This window comes from Chiroxiphia lanceolata, chromosome 5 (genome assembly GCF_009829145.1).
Source record: "Chiroxiphia lanceolata isolate bChiLan1 chromosome 5, bChiLan1.pri, whole genome shotgun sequence".
NCBI classification, from domain to species: domain Eukaryota; kingdom Metazoa; phylum Chordata; class Aves; order Passeriformes; family Pipridae; genus Chiroxiphia; species Chiroxiphia lanceolata.
In genome coordinates, this window is record NC_045641.1 from 8532557 (window position 1) to 8548695 (window position 16139).

General features: G+C 38.4%; 1 protein-coding gene across 4 annotated transcripts in view; it reads left to right on the forward strand.

Annotated features, from left to right (window-relative positions):
- Window positions 1-16139, forward strand: part of SEMA3D (semaphorin 3D) — a 139279-nt gene that overhangs the window by 36208 nt on the left and 86932 nt on the right. For all 4 annotated transcript variants that reach the window (XM_032688655.1, XM_032688657.1, XM_032688656.1 and 1 more), the window contains exon 2: window positions 8814-9004. In XM_032688655.1, the coding sequence (XP_032544546.1) occupies window positions 8814-9004 (191 nt within the window). The remainder of the gene's footprint in view (window positions 1-8813; window positions 9005-16139) is intronic.

Below are 16139 nucleotides of genomic sequence, written 5' to 3' on the forward strand. Positions count from 1 at the left end.
TGCTGTAACACAAGTGTAAAGTTCTCTGAGGGTCTGATAGCAGCATGTTCTAGCCCCTGAAAGTGGTAAAGTTGATGATCAGAGGGCACAGGACTGTTAAAGCTTTGATAACCTGCTGTCTGAACTCACACTGTCAGCATTTTACTCCTTACGCAGCCCTGTGAAGTTCTCTGTAGAAAATGAAACTGTTATTGCTTGCAATTTTCTGCAGTTTGCACAAGAACTTAAATCAAGTGTAAAACCCTGGAAGAAGTGATACATGAAGTCATGGATCTCACCACAGGAATCACAGCCAGTAGTCTGTTGCCCCTGGGGAGAAGGGTGGATGACTAAGGCACTGCCTGGATGTTGAGAGATGTGCTCCTAACTGCTGGTGTGACCTTATCCAAGGGATGTCATCTCCTACGGTAAAAATTAATTGACTCATAATGACAAGGATAGAGGGTAGAGAACAGAGGCATTAAAGCTTTTAAACTGCTCAGGTGCTGTGGTGATGAGTACCTGAGGGAAACCCATAACAGGGATATGTCCACATTGAGTTAGTGACTTGTGTAAGCTTATATAGAGGCACTGCTGCTTCACTATCTCAGAACCTCCAAATGTAATGAAATCAAATGTTTAAAAAAACTAGGAAGAAAGCAAATGTGTTCAGCCTGACAAAAAAATAACTGGGTTAAAGGGACAACAGAGATCACTGTACTGCAATGTACATGTTCATATGTGTATCATTTTACATATTGGCTGCACAAAATGTTGATCCAAAATTAGTTGGACAATGGATATAAAAAACCCTCCTCCAATAGAGTTCAAGTATATCATCATGAATTATTAAATCGAAATTTGTTGGAAGTGTAAATCAAAATCCTTCCGGCATGTCTTTCCCTGTGGTATAGTTTATATATTGAAGCTCTGTAGACTGTGCTCTACAGAGTTCACTGATAGTGCATCATATAATGAGTCCATACGTTGATGAAAGGAGTTTTAGGAAAATATGCCATTGAATATCTAGCAAACATATTTGATCAAAGCCCAGCTGCCATATGAAGTGCACATTTTTTAACCGTCACTAAACTGCATTAGCCTCAGTTCTTTTGAAAACTATAAGATTTGACTTTTACACAGCTGACAATAGACTAAGTAATACTGGCAGTTAATGGAACATCCTATCAGCATTAGTGAAGTAGAAATAATCCCAAAAATGATTAATTATATTAAGATGCCAACTACAACATGCAGTTGCCTCAACATTTGTAACATTCTGTTTTTCTCTGAGTCCCATGATCAACCTTAAGATACAGCTGGGGAATCATTCTGTTTTTCTCTTAGAGTCCCACAGGCATCTATATCTATGAGATACAGCCAGTGAATCTGTGAGTGCCTGCAAGCATTTAAGCACAATTGCAAACTAGTTGGCAATACATTACTGCTTACATCAGATAAATCTAGCTACAAATTTTAACACAATAAAGCATTGGCTGTGAAATGAAATTAACATTATAACTGTAATTGTAAATGTAAATATTAGTTCTTTATTTCTTTCAATTTTGGGAAGGGTTTGTTTTGGGGTTTTTGGTTTAGTAGAGTCTGCTGGGCTGTGATTCTAGAGACTGTCTGGGTAGCTGCAGGTTCTACCTGCACACAGAGTTGGCTGGCTGGTTTTGCCTTTGATGCATGTGTGGCTAAAATGCGTAATATACTGTTGTATAGTATGTAATTAATGGAGAGATACAGCAGTAGGAGCTGGCTTAGGTTTGGATTGCTTGGATCAAGGACAGAAGAGCCTTACCTGCTTGTATCTATTAGATACATTCATGCAGAGAGCTCACTGGCTGTACCCTTTCAGAGGATACACTATTTACCTTGCTGCTATGTCGTGTGTAGGAGTAAGTCAGGACTTGATACATGATAAATTTCACCAGAGTGCTGCACTCTGGGTTTTTCACAAACATGCAAAATACATTGTAGGGCAAGTGTCTATTCAAGTAACTAATATGTAAAACACCCCATTGCCACTAGTTACTGGTAACCCCCAAAAATATCAGCCAGTTCAGACTTCTGGTGATAGAATTGTCCCTGCTAGAGGAGTCAAGCTCCACTCCTGTAGAATTTAGAAGGTTTCCTATGAAAGGAAATACAGAGAACAGTTTTTCCACAGAGAAACACTGGCAAGAATTCCTGGAGATGAAAAAGAGACTGTAATCCTTCCTTTGAGTTGGCCATTGTAGATTTATGTTTCTTCCAGCAAAAGAATGGTAGTTGCAGTATCAGTGGTTAGCTGACTTGACAGTGCTGCCTGGGGTTAATTCAGGCTGTAGCTGAACAAATGCAATCTGTTAGTGCTTAAATGTCCAGGCAGGTCTCCCCAAAATGAGCATTTATTTTATCTGATGGCCATCATGACACTTTTCTGGCTTTTAAGTATTTTCCCAAAAGCAAGCCAAGGCTGTTCCACAGGCAAAGCATCCTGCAAGCGTTCTCTCTCTGTCTGCTATAGTTAGAGCTGAGCCAAACCACCACAAGTGCTGCAGGTGGTGACAGACATTTCAGAGGAAAATTCTCTCCCTTTGAAACCCTTCAGACGTCACAGCACTCGGGCAGGAAGCGGTTTCCATCTAGTCTACCTTTTCATTAATGTCTCTAGGAATTTTCATGCTGCTGCCTTTTTCTTTTCTTGGATACCACAGTTACAAAACCCATCTTAGAATCACTTTTCATAGCTTGAGAGGGTTTTTTTTGGTCTGCTGGGGAAACATGCTGTACTTAAAATAGTGTAACACTGAGGTTTGGCTTAGGGTTCCTTTTGATTCTTATGTGTTGCTAAATCGTGCCTTACACTACTTTCTTCTTTGGCTTGTCTTTGGGTTTTGGTTTTTCTTTTTTTTTTTCTTTTTTTATGGTCAGATGTGTAGGGTGTTCTCATGTGGTTCTAAATAAAGAGCCTATGGGAAACTGTTATTACAGATGTAATACCTGAAGTCATAGTTCGTTCCACAAAAGAAAGCAAGGAAAAAAAAAAAAAAAGAGAACTATCAGAGGTGCATGTGCATCTAACTTCAGAGTGAAAGGCATGTTGATATTTCTGTGTGAAGATACAAGCTGCGCATCTGACCAGTGGGACATTTTATTCATGTGCTCGCCTCCTCTTTGCAACATCATTATCAGATGACAAGGTGCTTTCCAACCCACCTGATCCCATCTCACCTTTTTTCACAATAAGTATTGTGCTTGAGAAACAGGGAACAGAATGTAAAACTATGTGTCTGATTTTCTTCATTTTTCAGGAGACACAACATACAAAGGATTAGGGTTAAAGAGTAGCATTTGTTTTATTGTCAGTCTTGGATTTATGTGTTATATGTCTGAAAGATATAATACCACAGATAAAATTACTCAGAATCACCGTTACTAGTGATATATAACACGCCTGTGTGCATGGCTGTCTATCTACCACTTTCTGAAAGGATTAGTTCTCTGTCTATGTGAAATCTTTGGGTGTAATCCTGATCTCACTGACACTGACTTGAAAAATATCCTGGTATCTCTTGAGGATAAAGTGCTCATTTCCTATGTGTATAATTTTAGGTGCCTGATAGTAAATTTCATGGTCAGATAAGCTCTTCATAGCAATGTGACACAGACCACTCTCTATAAATTACCCATTCCTACCTGTATTTATCTCCAAACAGATGACATGCCTGTAAGAAATGCTTCCATCAGTAGATTGGCTTCAGAAAGATCCAGAAAACTATTTAAAATGAACAAAATAAATGAGTTTCTTCATCCTTCTTTTCTCAAATTTCACTTTCTTCATCACCGTTTTTACTATAGTTTGAATTTTTCTTAATGAATAAAAAATCCAGCATAATCCTCAAAGGTATTTTCTCTCTCTGCTGGAGAGCTTTATTTATTATCATATGATTCTCTGCAATAAAAACAGATTTTTTGCTGACTCTTTGTTCCCTCAGGTACATCCTCCTTGTGTCTCAATCCCTTCATTTTTCTTTGCTCTATTTGACTCTTCTCAGGTGGGAATCAGAACAGTGGGTTTTTTTGCCTTCCCAGTTACTGGTGTTGAATGGATAGTGTATAAATCCTGTGAGGAGCTCAGTAAAGGCAAAGCCTTTAAAGCTTTGTAAAACTCATTATAAGCTGGGTTTTGCTTCATATGAGTATTTGCTAATCATCTGGGTATTAAACAATAGCAAAGGCTGCTCTATGGCAAAAGCTCATCTAAACCAGAAAGACTAAACCCAATGATTTAAGCAAAACAAAATTAAAAAAAAAAATCACCTACTGTAGGCCCTTTTGTTGTACCATTGTCTTTTTATTCTGTAGTTTTTCCTGGTGTTGGGAAGTTATGTAATGCTGATCTGGAGTTTATGTAAAAAGCAGTATTTTTCAGAATCCTTGGAAGAGAACATTTCCTGCACTATAAACAGCACAAAAACTACTTAATAAAGAGGAGAATAGTGATGAATAATAACTCTTTACCAGTTCTTGGATGGAGTTAGCTTTAACTGAGATTCATAATGAAGAGAAAAGCCTCTTCTGCCAAATAATATATCAACAGACCATCTATTTAAGGGGTACAAGAACATAGTTTCATTGTGCTCTGGATGAATGTCATCTCTGTTATTCAAGAAATAAGTTAAGAATGTTAAGTCTAAAGATGTAATTTTATTTTTAGTCTATTTGACTTTATAAGTTATTAATCTGAGTTACGTATGCTTGTAGTTTTCTCTCTTATTAACAAAGAGTATTCAATATCCAACTCATTATTATAGTACAGTTTTGGACCACATAGTGGAAAACCATAGTAATTTTTCTTTTGGCATATATATGATAATTCAAAGTTGAGACATCTACAGGTATATGCACTGGACACGTATATCTGAATATTTGTAGTTAAAGAAAATGCTTTAAATCTGTATGCATATATGTAAAGGATATGTACTTAATAAAGAGATAGGAAAGAGAGAACATACTTTTCAATAATCCATAATCAACAGTAATCTTTAATCAACATGAGCCAACTCAAGATTGTTCTCAGTTTTCAGTTGTCACAGTTTGTAACATTGCTATGAGATTCAATAAAACTGACCCCTATCTCTTTATTGGAATACAAAATTCTGAATTTTAAAATGACCTTGGAAAACTAGTGCTGGAAACAGGTTTTAAATTATCCTCCAATTCCATAAAGGTTTTTGTTATGGAATTAACTGAGAGCTACATGAATTACTGTTAAAAAAGAGTATGTTTGCAGTTGGGACACAGTCCTTTCAGCTCTGGACTTCATGACGCCAGGAGAAGTCGGAAACTACACAGTATTTGTGAATGAGAGATTTTGCATTTAGATAGGTTTGAGCTGAACGATCTGAAAAACCTCCCATAAGCACAGAGCTCCTCACTGTCTGTGTGTCTGAGAGGGCTGAAGAGCTCTGTTTATTGCCACAAAGGACCTGGAATAAATTATGTTTAGTAAATTGGCTCCAGGTTTTCTTGTTTCAGACAGTAGCTTCGGAGCAATCTGTTTTATAGGCTTCACTAAATCTGACCAATTGCAGGGAGGTGACACCTCGTTTAGGGGACGTGACATCACGCCTGTGCCAGTCAGGTCCAGCTGCCTCTCTGTGTCAGGATGGCAGGACACCAGCAGTTCAGCTTTTTGTCTTTTGGCAATTTAACCTACAGCCCATTACAAATTTATGAGCCCCCCAGGGAGGTCCAAGCAGGATGGAGCCGGGCTCCTTGGCCCCTCTTCAGCCTCTAGCCTCCCACCCCTACGTGGGGCAAATAAAAGCTCTTTTATTCCACTGGAAATGCCCCTATTTCAGCGAGGTGTGTGCATAACTTCCTTCCACAGTCGGTCCTGCAGGTGATAATTAACACAGTGCAGATATTTCCTAGCTGAAGCCAAGGTGGGAAAGCAGCTTTAGCCTCAGCAGTTTTCTTTTCAGACTCTTTTTCCTCATTTATTTTGGGACTGTTCGTGATGAGGAAGTTTTAGAACATGCTGGTGCTTAGCAAAAGTATTGAAGAACTAAAGGAAACTATAATTTTTCCTTCCATGACAGAACTCTTCTTACTTTTCAGAAGAGGAAAGAATGGGGGAGTCAGATTTGCTTTTAGTTTTTATATGTTATTTCTGCTCAGGGGTCTGTTTACTTCTGAGCAGTGTGACTGTGGGTCTTTTAAGCATAGGACACTGATTAACATTACATGTGTTACAGAGGAAGGATATTTCCCCAAGATTAATGGCAAGTTAGTTGCTCTGAAGTTCATTAACCTGAGCTAGTCATTAGACTGTTGGAAAGACTCTTTGTAGAAGCTGAAATTGTATTAGAGGATCATCATAAACTAAAAATATATGTGACAATCTGGCCAGATTGCAGTGAATTTAAGACAGGACAGTGTTGGCTTGAGCTCACAGAGCAGCTGCCTGCAGTACAAACTAACCGCCTTGTGACAGCAAATGGTTTTTCACAGACATTATTCAAATAAAAGGGGAAGGGAGGGGAAAAAAGGAAGGTTCCCATTAGCAAAAGAAGCCTACATGAAAAAATGAGGTTGTAGGGTGTGGCCGAAGGCCCAAGTTCAGCAAACGACAGTGCATTCCAGCAACTGGTGTTTCGTTTTTTTCTGTAAGTGCCAAATTTAGTCCTGATCCTTCACTGTATTTTGCCTCAGGAAAAGGAGCCCCAAATCCTTTGGTGAGACCCCTGTTGGCTGAGGCCCAGACCCTGAGGCCATGAGTTCTCAACATATTTGCTGTGAGACTGTCTCCTTCTTAATTGCTTTTTTTTGAAGTATGGTTTGTCACTATCGTCCTACTGGAGAGGAACAGGGCTGGTGTCTCTTCTTTATATAATCTTCCCCCTTCTCCCTCCCCTTCTTTTCCCCTTCTTACCTCTAAATAAATTTCTTTAGAGTGATATAACCCAAGATAGTCTAATCAACAGTAGTCCTTCAGGGTCCACCCTCAAATAGATGTATTGGCATATAAGGAATAAGGATCTTCTCTTAGGATCCAATACTGTAATAAAGGGAAGGGAAGGATGAAGCAGAAGCATTTCACGTTTGTTTTATTTTCTTTCCATGTCATCTCATGAAGATGTAGTGACATTCAGACACTGAATGTGAGTGTTGAGGAAGGGACTGAGAAGAAAGAGGCTCAAGGTTCTGCAATAGGAACGATGGTTTGGGGGTTTTATGAATTATTTCCCTCTGTCTCTTTCCCCATCGCGCCCTTCCTGCACACCCCCTTGTCTTTTGATATTGACAGGTGGTCTGGAGGCTCAGAAAGACTGAGCTTCATCTGAGACAGATCTCCTGTGGTGGAGAAAACTGAAGGGGTTCCCTCTCCATCCTGTCATGCCAGGAAGGATGGACTGTCTGCATCACAAGGTGCCAAGTTGATTCTGGGTGCTCTGACACCAGCACTGCAGCGAGCTGAGTGTCAGACCAGGGGAGAGGCTCAGGAGCCACGAGCCCCTGCACCTCTCATGGGCTTACAAGAAACCTTTCCTTTGATGTCCATGCAAGTGCTGGCTGATGTGGGCATTAGGATTACTCTTTTAATCAAGCAGTTCCAGTACCTTTCACAAAAGAATTTTCATGGTAAGTCATGGGCCATTAATCTCTCCACTAACCATAACATTTCCTTACTCCTTGCCTTACGGTATTACTCAAACACTGACATTTGTCATTTCACCAACCATCTCCCTTGACCTCTGGCATCATGCACTTGCAGGGGGAAGGATCTGGTCTCACAAATATTTTCATACTCTGATTTCTGTGATTTATTAACCATCAAGTTCTGCGTTCAGAACTCAGGATGCCATTTCAAATGATTTCATGTGCAAAACTAGAGTTATTGGGCAAAAGAGACACCTGATAACTAGGTACAAACAGGACACCAGGGTTGCTGTTGCTTTTTTCAACTAAAAAATTTGTAGTGGTTGTGCGACCTTGAGAAAATAGGTTCACTGCAGCTTTATGATTCCGTTTTTGCATAGGGAAAATAAGGACAGTGATAATTGCTTTCATTTGTAAAACACTTCAAGATTTATGGAATATGAATGACTGTTATTAAGTGAAAAGTGTTGCAAAGCTGGCTAAGTTGCACGCTGTGCTAATGAAGTCCCATATCAGCCTATTGACCTCTGCATGAAACACTCATTAAAGTTTATAGGACATTTTGGTGAATGAGTTGAGGCAGTTATTCTACTGGAAATACTATACTGAAAGCACTTTTAAATCTGCCATCCATGTTGACTTTTTTCTCTATTAAAATAAAACACAACTGCTTGCTCTATACAATTTTCTTAGTTTATTTATGAAAGTTTATGATGAGTATGTATTCACTATTAACTCAACTTGTACCCCCATGGTATCTGAGATATTATGGTTCATTCTAGTCACAGCATAAATACAAAGTAGCTGTTGTACTGAGATTAAGAAAGTTATAAAACATTAAGATATCCAGTGGAGCAGTATGAACTAATAAGTTACATGGTCACTTTTGAGCGGAAAATATTCTTTTTATGGGTACTGCATTAATTTAATTTGTGCTTAAACTTTAACCATGCTAGACACTGGTGTTTGAAAAATTTACATATTTTTCCAGTGTCAAAATGTGCAAATTTAGTATTAAAGAAACAGATTTACAACATTTTTATTTATATTAGATGAACAAATACTTCTGTAACGAAGATACTAAATCAGTTAATCTTTAAAGATAGGTCTGGCTTGCTCACAGAATTATTGTTTATAGAAAAATGGAGTTCTACAGATGTTTTCTTTTTTTCTTCCAGATTAAACTTGGATTGTTTGAAAAGTGGGAAGATATTTCACCATAGTGCAAAAGAAGGTACAGAAGAAGGCAGCAGAATGAGAGCTTTGCAAGCACCACATGCCTGCAGCCTGCTATCTTTAGTGATGCTGTTCCTTCCAGTCATTGGAACGTCAAAACAAAATATACCGAGACTGAAGCTTTCCTATAAAGGTAAACTTTTCAGTAGTTTTTCTGATTCTGCCACTTTTGTTTTGATGTGATGTTGCCAACAGTTCATTTGTATTATTAATCAGGAAAGCAAAACACTGTCCCTACAGTTCCCAGAAATAAATAATATAAGCCTTTTTGATGGATGAATTCTGCCCAGGGACAGTATTAAATTCTCTTTTTAGTGTATGTGTAGGGGCACATGTTTCTGAAATATAACTGTCTTTTTAAACCATTATTTCTGTTTATTCCAAGAAGTTGTTAGCATACTATACATAAATTAAAGGGGAGTCACTGCCTAAACATAAGCTTCTAGTGCTACTTGAAACACCCTGAGGCCCATTGGAGACATTCCCATGTGGCTGGTGGAGATGAGGTGGGACATGGAGAACATTCACACCTTCCTCGAGCATCAGGGAAAGTCGAGGGAGCTGCCCCAAGTGTTTCAAAGGACAGTGTAATTTATTTTTCTAATAATTTTTTTGTATTCGTGATATGCATTTTTCTTTTTCCTTACCTCTTTGCATCACAAAAGTATGTTTATCTGTGGAATTTCTTAGTCTTGTATGTGTTTTTTGTTGAGAATGTTAGAGGCCGAGGGGTTTAAACAGATGTATTTATGTATTAATGGACAAGTTTTTATAGAGGTTAGATTTCTTGTTGCTTAGAAGGCACAGCACACCACAGGCACAGAGATATGTCACTGATATTGTCTTCTTTAACCCAAACAAATGCTCCCCAGTTAGTTATGTTTCAGCTATGTCAGCACCCTGCCCTTATGGGAGCTATTTCTGCTCTGTTTTTCAAACGTACGTCTTCCTATGCATTGCAGAATTACACTCATGATGGTGTGATGGGACAGGCTGTAAAGCCTTTGTCAGGGCTTATGATATGTTTATCATGAGTTTAACACACTGAGGAATTTATTGAGTAAGCAGAGTGACATCTATTTATTTACAAGCTTCTCTTTTGCTAGATTTGTATGCCACTGTGCTTTTGCTATTCCACTGTGTATGGATGTGTTTGGATGTGTTTCTGTGAGAGAGACAGAGGAAGCGAGATCAAGGGATCTTGACAACATTTTTATAAATTCAGGAAACAGTTGCACTCGCTGAGGCCAATGAATACAGAAACTGAAAGAACATGACATGAGTTATGAAAGTTAGCAATAAACCCCTCCTAACATACAGCCAGCCTTCTCACAGCCAGGCCTTTTGAGATAATTCCCCAAAGCAGCATATACCATATGGCGATGGCATTTATTGTGGATTTGACACTTACGATTAGTGAATTCCTCTCAGCTTCAAAAGCAGACAGCCTTTGGCAAAATCCTGATGGATGCATTTGGCAGGTAAGGATGGGGGGAGAAAGAAAAATTATTGAGGTCAACACAGGGGAAAAAAGAAATGGCTGAAATCTTGGTTTAAAATAGTGGCAGAGACCTGCTGGGAGTGGTTGGGAAAATGCCTGAGCTCGTTTAAAAAGACAATGAGTGGATGATTGATATTTAGGCCCTGACCCAAACTTTTATTAGCAACTTTATAAACCTTTCAGTTTGGCTTGAGGGATACAGTTTCCTGTCCAAGCTTATTCACCTATATCCCTGCAGGGGGGGAAAAATCAACAACAGATACAGATAGAAAATTGCACATAAATCTTAATTTGAAGAGCAGTGATGGAACAGAAAATCCAGAAGAAAGAGAATTATCAAAATTTATTGTGCCTTCTTTTACTTTTTTGGGGGGGGAGGGAGTGTATTTTTCTCTTTCTACAGGGAACAACTAAAAAGTTATTACCGTTTTTTCATATTACAATATTTATATATTGTAAATGTTGTCAGTATGGCTTATTGTAATTAAATCCTATTTTTGTTGTTGATAACAGCATGTTAGATCTCCTGACCATTAATTATAGTTGGAATTAAGTCTACCTTCCTCCCCCCAGGTATTTCAGCCAGAATAATTCCAAGGTTTCTGAGAATTAGATGTAGGAGAAATGAACTGTCTTGCCAATTCTCATAAAATTGTTACAGTAACGTCACTGACAAGTCCTGACATCTCTGTTCTTTGGAACTAAGACTTGAAATATCATAAGGAAGAGCATACAGGGCTCTTTTCCTTCTTTATGGAAAACTGACCGCGACTGGCCACATCAGGCAGCTTCAAAGACCTGGTCACATGTGTCTTTGAAGAGAAGGGTTCATCCCCTTCCAGGTGAAATGTGTTTATGGGATGGCATAGCTCCATCTTCCCAGAAGAGCTGAGCATTCACTGGGGCAGGAAAGCTGGAAGCAAGTAGGACTTTGCTCTGCAGTTACTGTGTCTCCCAGCCCAGCACACCTCAGCTGAGGGCTGGGAAACTGCTTCTTCCCATGCCCTGTAGCACTAAAGAGAAGAAAGGGAATGCCAGGTGATGAATGCTGAGGGTGAAGAAGCGTGGGGGACAAAAAGAGATAAATAAAAAGAGGGAATAGTATTAAAGGAACACAGAGGAGGGAAGAGAGAGAGAGAGAGAGAAAAAGTCAGTGGTGGATCAAGGAAGAGGGAGATGGTAGGGTAGCTAAAAGAAGTGTCTATAACCACAGGAGTGCTTCAATAAACCACAGTGCGTCACAGTTCCTTTGCATTCAGACAGCAATTAAAATTTTAGAGCTTCTCTGAATGGCAGATGTAGGGTTTTTATCTTCTGTGAAATAACTTAAGGGGTGGAAAACTGTGCTGAAAATGTTAAGGTACAGATGAAGGAATTAATATAATGTCATATGATAGATTTCAGTTATTGTTTGCCTCAGTTCTAAAAATGTATTTTAAAAAAATTAGGCACACATAAAACTAAAACTACATGCAATTAAATTAAAATACCTTGTAGTACGTGTATTTTCCACCTTTCTTTATATGATCTTTAATCACATACCTCAGCCCACATTTTCCCTGTTCCATTAATTGAATAATTCTTCAATATTTCTTTTTATCTTCTTCACTTAGTCTTTAGCTTTTAGGTATTTCATGTCATTGATATCTCAGAAATTATGACTGTACTTGTGATATTTCTAGGGTGTTCTCACTACATAGACCTTAATTAATCTATATCTCTTAAATGCTTTTACAAGATTATGAGATATTCTTATTATATTTATGTTATGCTTAGTATTAGGAGAAGGTAACAAATTGTCTTCTGATAGAAGATTACTATCTTTAGAAAATCAGGGGATGATTTTTGAGTATAATTCCATTTTTTAATACTCTTTCTATAGCGCTGTGTTCAGTGTCAGAGCAACAGTGTGTATTTATCAGTAATTGTAATGTAGCTGGAGATACCCTGTGACCTTCATGCAAACTGTAGAACTCCCCAAGCACAGAAGTGACATTCAGCTTCCCTAAGCAGCACATCCTCATTGTCTGCTACCTCATTTAACATCCTCATTCTGACCTCTACAGCAAATGCAGAAGGTTTTCATAAACCAGTCTCATTCATTAATGTCATTTACAGGAGAACATCGGTTCTGTTACTAAAGAACAGGAGGATCTGTGCCCTAATTTACACATGTGGACGCGTTTAATTCATACAGTACAGACAGTCTTATTTATGTCTATCTTTTGAGTAACAATCTTTGTTAATTCATTGACAGGTACTTTTACACAGATTTTGTGTGTGTGTTTCTACATTTTACTTTATAGGGAGAGGCAGCGAATAGCCAGACCAGAAGGCTGATTGTCTTCTAGGAAAAAAAGAAATAAAATTCAGCTTCTTTCAATTTGTGGCTATCTTAAAATTTCCCAGTAGAAATGCAGATTCCTAACAGCAAATTTAACCTGCTGATTGACTTTGCTGCTTTTCATGGATGTCTTAGTAAGTGTAGTTGTGTTCTCAACGAATGCATTTATATTACCCAAGTGTGCACACTGGTTTCTTGGCTGGAAGGGATACCCCAGCCCAGATTTGGATATTGTCACAGTGACATCCACAAACATATATCATTCCCATGTGGGAATGTGGCCATGTCCCAGAGTGAGCCATGCTTGCTGTGAGCAGTGGTGAGTTGGCCAGAGGATCCTGCATTGTGACACAGTACATAGGAAAAGGTACTACTGAAGGCAACCTTTGGCTTTTAAAACAGGACTTACTTAACACTGTTAAAAAACAACTATGGTAGCAATTTAAATCTAATAAACAAGAACATTATTTTCAGCTGATTTGTTCTTCTCCATATTGAATGAATTAAGCTGCAGTCTCACTCCCACTAAAGTCATGGCAAGAGCTTTGCCACTGAAGTAAATTGAAGCAGGATCAAATTTACACTCCTTCTCTCTTTTTTAACCTTAAATAAGTAAACTAAAGACAGGCAGTTCTTTCTCTTCTGCTGAAGGATGACAATGCTAAATCATCAGTTCCATGTGGAAATTAGCCTCGTTCAAGGATTGTTTAGTTTCATGCAGTGTTTCGCACATAGGATTTTCTTCCCTCTAAGAATTTTCCCCTAATAATGATCCATTCTTACAACATGGTGAAAAAGCAAACAGAGGAGAACATTTTGGTGGCAGGAATTCTTTTGAGGACTTGATTGGATGAGTACATTTCCTTAATATTCTAAAAATGATCCTTTGAACATGCTACTTTAAAATGTCAAGCATCCTGTTCTCTGTATAGTTTTTGCTTTAAACCTGTTTTATTTTATAACTGATGAGATGCATAACTGTTGCATTGGAGCTGTTAGTTTGTTCTGTTTCAGTGTAGCTGGCTTATTTCCACGTCATGCATCGTTTCATTATACATATAAAACGTAGTTACAATTGTACAGCTCCATGAGCCTCACTTATACTGTCTGTGACACTGCAGCAACCCCAGTACCCCAACGGGGTGTTGCACAACTATGAATGGTTGGAACTAGTGGTGTACAAATAAGCCTAGAAATGAGCTTGCATTTTGCAGCTGTGCTTGCTCTACAGGAAGAAAAACTAAACCCAACAAAAGCCTGCTCTTGTGGCAATATCAGCAGCTGTAAATCTGAATGCTCATGAAGATCAAGCAAAGTGGGCTGAGTGAGGAAGTGGTGCTTTTCTTGAGTCCCTTGTTTGCTGTTAGATTCATTTTTGATGATTTGTTATTTCTCAGAAAAATCTGTCTCAGACTGTTTTGCAGAGAAACAAAATGTTTATGTGAGAGTGAAGATCCCAGTTTTGGATGATTGTCTAGTTATGCAAAAGACTTTGTCTGTTTTGTCTCAAAAATGCTTTCTGGAGGCAATGATCATTGAGACTTACAATGTACCCTAGCTTGAAGATGGATGGGGCACTGCTGTCCCTGTGAGGAAAGACTTTTGTATGTTCTGTAGACTAAGTATAAACTTGAAGGCATTTATAACAATTTAGTAATGGGAAAAACAGCAAGTTTCTTACAGAATTTTTTTTTCTTTCTTACACTAGTGAACTTGAAGGTCAGATCCAACCATATGTTGCATTTTCTGTCATATAATTATCATATATATATAATGTCCTGGAGAGCAGCCTCCAGTCAGTGACATCAACAGTTTATATAGCAGTTGAACTAAGAATAACCTTAGAGAATTGACCCGTATCAACCTCTTAACAGTGTAAACAGCCTGTAGTTCACAACAGTTTTCATTTTTTCATGATCACAATAGAGCCTCAATTGGATAAAAAAAGAATTGTGTTCACAAAATACCAAACTATTCTGCTGAATCTTGAGTTTATTAAATCTCAAAAGATGAGAGAAAAAATGCAAAAAGAAAGAATGATTGGTCTCTTGTAAAAAGGAGGATGGGACAGTGTAAAAAACTGGTCCCCTAGAAGAATGTGGGGAAGATACATGATCAGTGGCATCAGCTCTGAAGAGGGTTCTTTCAAAAATCTATTTTTAATTGCATGTTTACTAACGACATCTGTTAAGTAAATCCAACTCAGATGAGTTTCAAAATTCCCAACCCTGTTCTCTTTCTATGCACTAATTTGAGGGCAAGATCCTCCTGACGTCAGTGTCTGTCTAGCAGTGGACATCTGTGGTCTCCACGCAGGTCCTCCTCAAGTCACATCCTATTTCCCTTTCCTCCCTCCCAATTTCTGCTGTTCCACTTATATCTGAGTTCCTCACAGAGCGGCTGAGGGATTAAGGGGAGGACTGTTCTGTACTCAGAGTCCTTTGGACAAAAATACACAAAGAGATAGCAGAAAGAGACAAAATTTCCTTTATCATGCCAGTGCACTGTTGGAGGAGTCAGAAGGATTGTGTAACTCTGCTTAACAGAGACATTTCAACAAGGATGGGAGTGACAGAGATACCTTTTTTTGAGAAAATAGAGATTCTACTTTGTGATCCAAATCCTGGCTGTCCCAAAATGGTTTGATGTTGAACCATAGAGTTTGACAGCTGAGAGGTTACTGAAGACACTGAATTATCTGGCATGATTAGGGTGACTTTACAAATTCTCTGCATCATCCATGCACTCTGGGTTTTCTTGAAAAATATATCTCATTAAATATGTAACACAACCTTAGCCTATATGACGTAATGGATATAAATATTAATAATAAAAAATGACCTGACTACAATATGAAATAAAAGCTTATAACTATATGCTACGAGCATCCACAGGTCATGTCACCCAATTTTATATTTGAAATTAAGTTGGGAGGGGTTTCTGCCTGCCTTGTGAAGGAAACCTCTGAGGGTCCATTCCAGATCTACTGATGAGTGTGCACTTCGTAGGAGCTGGAGCTTTGAACCTGCTTTCCTGTTGCTTTGGAACTAATATGCTGCAGCACATGGTTTCCTTGTGCAGACACACATCTCTGAGATCTGTCGTCCTGTTGCTTTTAGTAACTACACTGCTGTTACAATGTTACCCAAGTCTACAGGGCATGTACTGGGTCCACCTGAACATCTGCAGGTGAGACTCTGAATCTAATAGAGGTTGCTTGGCACATCTCCAAGACAAAAACCTAACCTATTAGGGAATTAATACTGATATTCAATGAGCTCTTTTAATGGCTTTATAAGAACTTAATTCATGTCAATATCAGAAAGCATAACCGATAATTCTAATTCATTTTACTGTAGGAAAATATATAACCTAATTATATTTGCCATAGTAAATCTAGTTTACCATAGTAAATATGCAGTC